Source organism: Acyrthosiphon pisum, chromosome X (assembly GCF_005508785.2).
Source record: "Acyrthosiphon pisum isolate AL4f chromosome X, pea_aphid_22Mar2018_4r6ur, whole genome shotgun sequence".
Taxonomy (NCBI): Eukaryota; Metazoa; Arthropoda; class Insecta; order Hemiptera; family Aphididae; genus Acyrthosiphon; species Acyrthosiphon pisum.
Genome location: NC_042493.1, coordinates 39,627,297 through 39,632,729, shown reverse-complemented (window position 1 = coordinate 39,632,729; position 5,433 = coordinate 39,627,297). Strand labels below are relative to the sequence as shown.

General features: G+C 25.5%; 2 protein-coding genes across 3 annotated transcripts; one reads left to right on the top strand and one right to left on the bottom strand.

Annotated features, from left to right (window-relative positions):
• Positions 1-6: 6 nt before the first annotated feature.
• Positions 7-2,901, bottom strand: LOC100572359. Of its 2 annotated transcripts, XM_008181293.3 has the most exons (5): positions 1,433-2,901; positions 909-1,138; positions 511-633; positions 256-452; positions 7-147 (listed from the first exon to the last, which is right to left on the bottom strand). In XM_008181293.3, exons 2-5 carry the CDS (start codon positions 942-944, stop codon positions 117-119), a joined length of 387 nt encoding a protein of 128 aa, XP_008179515.1. In that variant the 5' UTR covers positions 945-1,138; positions 1,433-2,901; the 3' UTR covers positions 7-116. The 2 variants fall into 2 exon arrangements, with proteins under 2 accessions (XP_008179515.1, XP_029341958.1); XM_029486098.1 differs by having other exon boundaries at positions 909-1,953.
• LOC107882733 lies at positions 1,872-4,435 on the top strand. Its single transcript, XM_016801563.2, has 2 exons — positions 1,872-2,122; positions 4,102-4,435. Exons 1-2 carry the CDS (start codon positions 1,872-1,874, stop codon positions 4,394-4,396), a joined length of 546 nt encoding a protein of 181 aa, XP_016657052.1. The 3' UTR covers positions 4,397-4,435.
• Positions 4,436-5,433: the final 998 nt, after the last annotated feature.

Here is a 5,433-nt window from a genome sequence, read left to right as displayed (position 1 = left end):
TTAATAGTTTGACGCTTCGGATCAGTTAGTAATTTATCAAATATAGTTTGCATTGTCTCATTGAGTCCAGTATGAAGTGTTTGATCTTTTGATTCATCGCTTGTGTACAATCTAACTTATCTAACAGTAGCTTCGCTGAACTTCCATCTATAACAACAAGTTATTTTATTTAAAAAACAAAAGAAGTAAATAAAATCAGTAAAAAAAAAAACAAATTCAGTAATAGGTTTTTTAAATTTAGTCCAATGTATTTACCTGTCCTTTACTGGCACATTCTCAATGTTGGCGACCTTATAGTGGCTTAACACCCAATACTCCTTGGATTTTTCTTCAAAAGGCGTTTTTATTGTTACAACACCATCCCCTTGTCTAAATGTTAGCGAATTAAATATCTCAACATCAAATTCTTCTGATCTTAAACGTTCGCTTACATTATCTCTGTATGATGCATTCTATAAAAAAAATTGAATTATTTATACTATCATTATAAAAAAAAATTATTTATACAACCATTTTATTCTGCTTCTTTTTCATAGGTTTTTTCACACTTGGTTTTTCTGCAGCACGTTTTGTACCAGGTTTTGTTTTTGAAAAAGACGGTCTCATATCAATTGATTCGCTGAAATGTTCATTCTACGAAACATAAAACATAGTATATTCTTATTTTTTTTTACTGTTTTTTCATTATATATTTTCTATGTTCTAAGAATTATAACCAAAGCGTTGAGTAATGACACGACTCATTTCCAATATACTTTAGTTACCATATATTTTTTTTTTTTTTTTTTAACCATGTTATAATCAGACATTTAATAATATTTTAAGAATTGTAACCATAGCATTGAGTAGTGTTACGACTGGCCTCCAATTTGCTTTGGTTATAAGATATTTGTTAAGTAGTTACTAACCTCTGAATCAGTTGAAGCAATTGTACGGTACGACATTTTCTTTTTTTCGTTAGATATTTCTGCTGAACTGAGCTTCTTGTCCTGGGATGAAATCTTGAAGACTGGTGAATATTAGTGAATTCCCTCTGTCTTTTATATACAGATTTTACCACTACTTCAATAATTGAATATACAAATGTCCATAGCAATGGCTTGGTTCCATTTCTATAATAACCTTATTTTATAGAAACCTGTTGGACCACATTAAATTGTATTATATGTCATAGTCAATGCCCTCATTGAATACATAACTCATGACTAAATAAACAGGCATGTCAGCTAAAATTTCATTTTCGCTATCGTCGCGCATGTTCCCCAGACATGGAAAGAATAATATAAAATGTATAATGTAGATTATTATTATAGCGTACAATATTTTAGCGTTTATTCCAAGTCTGGGGAACATTTTATCACAATTTTATGTGCAGTGTCATCGAGCTGACATGCCTGTTTATTTAGTCATGACATAACTATAATAACCTTACCTTAGAAACCTGTTGGATCATGTTCATATACAACAGCAAATTATATGAATTTTAAGTACATTAGAATGTATACATTCATTCCCAAAAAACCAATTACATTATATGAATTTAAATTGTTGTCAACATAACCAGTCAAATGTTTATGACATTTATCATTTGTCATAAGCAATACCCTCATTGAATACATAACTATAATAACCTTACCTTAGAAACCTGTTGGATCATGTTCATATACAACAGCAAATTATATGAATTTTAAATACATTAGAATGTATACATTCATTCCCAAAAAACCCAATTACATTATATGAATTTAAATTTTTGTCAACATGACCAGCCAAATGTTATTACATTAACTAAATGTCAATGCCATTATAATATGAAAACAGGATATGAAATAAATTAAAATGCTTAAATCCATCTTTAAAAAAAATTTCTAATGAGAGAAGAGAGGGTTATTTTCGGGTATAAAACACAGAATTTGTTAGCTTATCGTTATCAGTTCCGGCACCAGCAGTTCCAAGAGCAGTCAACAGCAGAACAGTCTTCTCTACCAAACAGCCAACCATCAAATTATCAAACTTCTTCAACAAATAGCAACCACTCAAAAGATTGTCAAAACAACTCTAACAAAATAGAGACCAGCCATCATACTTCAATACTTCCAATACTTCAATTTCCACAAGTCATGTATGTACTATTTTTGTTATTGCTATTTATAAATTTAACATGAATACTTCTTTTTTTTAAAACAAAAATGAAATAGAATAGAATTTATCGTTGTAATGATGATATTATAGTTTTATAATATTACTATGAACGTTATATCTTACAGGTACGACTTTAGATAGAAATTCTATGTAAAGCCGTGCTTACAGACTTAAAGATTTTTTTTGGATTACATAAAATAAAAAAAAACATTAAAATAGAAATGACGGTAAAAGACGGTTTCTCAACTCTCACTTTTAGTTACTATCACATAAGCTGTTTTCTTTTTGCTAAGTTTTGTTTAAATAAAATAAAATAATACGTTACAATTACACGACTGTGTTTACGGTATAGAAGATAAGTGCTGTATAATAGATTTACATAGATAAGATAGAACGTTGGGTTTATCAACCATCAATAAAGTGTTCACATTTTGTGGTTATAAGAGTATTATTATTGATAATTATTGCAACCTAACCTCAAAAAAATCTGGCTGTAATAGTGTACACTGGTGTACACTGACCGATACCGTAAATTTTAACGGTGTGTAAAATTATGTGATTATGGTATCAGTGTTTGCGTGTAGTGTACACTATTACAGTCAGATGAAAACGCTATTACGGTTATCTAGTTGTATATTTGTAGTCGTATGATATCTTGTTTTATCAACGTTAAAATACTTTCGCTGATTATAAATATTTGCTATTGATAATGTGATTGTTGTATTATACGTGTAATATTATCTTACGTAAAAAAAAAAATGTTTTAATTAAAAAAAAAATGTTTTAATTAAAAAAAAAAAAATTTAAATATCCTAAAACGTATATAATTTATATAAATTTAAATTATTTTTTCTATAATATAAATGTTGTCGCTTTTACAATGAGATTGTTCGAAAGCCGCGGTCACACGTTGATAGTAAACACGATAGTTGATTTCACAACAACGTTATGTTACCGTACGAACTCTGCGTTAGTTACTATCACGCTATCTACGATTAACTAGTATAGAAACTATGGCGTTTTTTTTTTTCTATTATCGTGTGATCGCGGCTTCACTAGTAATTAAAAAATATGCTTCTATGTTATGAATGTTATATTGCTTAGTTCTTTAATGTTTTTTTTTTTTATTCAGCTTTGAATTATATAATTAGTAATTATTATAATATCATATATACGTATATCCAATGTTGATAAAAATCGTTTTAATTATAGATTTATATATTATATATTTTATACTAATGTATTCAGGTAAATTACAGATAATGAATTTTTGGTATACATATGATTATTGTTGCGAACAAATTCAATATTATGAAGAACAGATTGTGACATTAACGAAGATGATGGATGAAAATAAAATTAAAGAAAGATACGAATATAAAGATCTTAAAAAAAAAAATTAGAAATCTCAAATATTATATTTATTTAAGTAGAACAAACTCTAAACCAAATTTTTCTTATATAAAAGAGTTAAATACAAGATTAATTTTATTAAGAGAAAAAAAAATAGATATATGTCGAAAATATAGCGATTTATATGTTACAAATTTTCGTAGACGAGAACACTGTTTTGGTAAAAGGTTAGATTTTATTACAACAGCAGAATCTAAGCGCGAAAGGTTTAGATCAGGTTAAAAAAAAAAAAATTTTTTTTTTAATTATGAATAATTAGTAAATATATTATAAGTTTATATTTATATACAAAAGTAATCAATGTAAATTTTTTTTTATAGTTTATAATATAGTATTGTTTTTTTCTTTTACGTTATTATTAAATTATTCGTTCATTTCTGTAAACTAAATATAATCATTTAAAACTATAGCTTGTACATGATCTGTTATCATAGTTAATTTTTATTTTGATATAAATGTTTATATTATATTTGATTTCATAAAATATTATAATACATTATTTTATAACTAGTAGATGGTTTACAATTTATATGCATTTTTTTCTAGAATAAAAAAAAAAATGGACCCATCGTTAATTACAGAAAAAATCGACGCTATCATGGCTCAGCGAAAGGAAAATGATGAAGGGATGAAAATTGTCAAATCCAATTTCCGAAAAAATATCAAAAATATTAACATTAAAATAGCGAAAGCTAACCTTAAAACAACTAAAGAAAAATTAATAGAAGAAAAACAAAAAATATTAAATAATTATAAAACTTCATTATACATTGAGTTCCTTTGTGAAAAAAGTACGCAAAGAGGACTCAGTGATTTATATGAACAATTAGATAATATATAACATATATATACAATATAATAAATATACAATATATAACATATATTATCTAATTGATATATTATAGTTAATATTTTTTCTAGTTTTTTCTATTTTTTTTTTTCAGTTTTTCTATTTTTATAGTTAATATTTTTTCTATCTTTTTCAAAAAATAAAATTACGTATTAATAAATTATTTTGTTATTTATTTATTATTTTTATCTTATAATTATAAATCGAATGATATTGTAATAAATTATAACCTATACCATCTCTGTGTATATAGTTTATCTATTGAAGGCTAATACTGACTATGTTTGATAATCGTTAAGTGTATAAAAAATGTTAGGAAAAGTGGTTTAGATTAAAAAAAAAAAAAAAAAAAAACGTACCAATTTTCTAACAGAATGAGTGTATAAACAATGTTAAATTTAAAATTAATAGTATTAACAGTTAGTTTTGAAATTCTATATAATTTTCAGAATCATGAACACAGAAATAAACATAATTAAAAGCAGAATTCTAACAGTAGAACAGCAGGTGCGTGCAAATAAACGCTATTGTATCGAGAAACGGAAAGCATTTAGAAAAGTGTTTGCAAATATTAATAATAGCATTAAGAAACATTTAATTTTAAAAAATGAATTGTTAGATGAGCATAATAGATTTCAAAACTATTCAAGTGAATGGAAAGCAGATCTTCAGTGTCGGTTAACAGAACTAAACAATCGGTTAAGAGAATTAGAATCTGAATAATTGTTTGATTATATTAACCAATTCTTTTTTTCTTTGTAATAATTTAGAATTAATAATATTATTATATTTTGGAAAAAATATTCTAAATTGCTTGCATAAGATTTTTAAAAAAAAAAGAAGTTGATGTTATAATAAATTACACAATATTATGATTGCTTATACCTATGTTTTTTTTTATTTAATCTATTTTTCCAGTTTCATAATGAAAAGAAAAACAGTTACAAAACGCCAGCGAATGTCAGCTTCTGAAGAAGTTTAATTTGAAGTTGAGAGATTTAAGGAAATGTTCAAAACATTTTTGATTA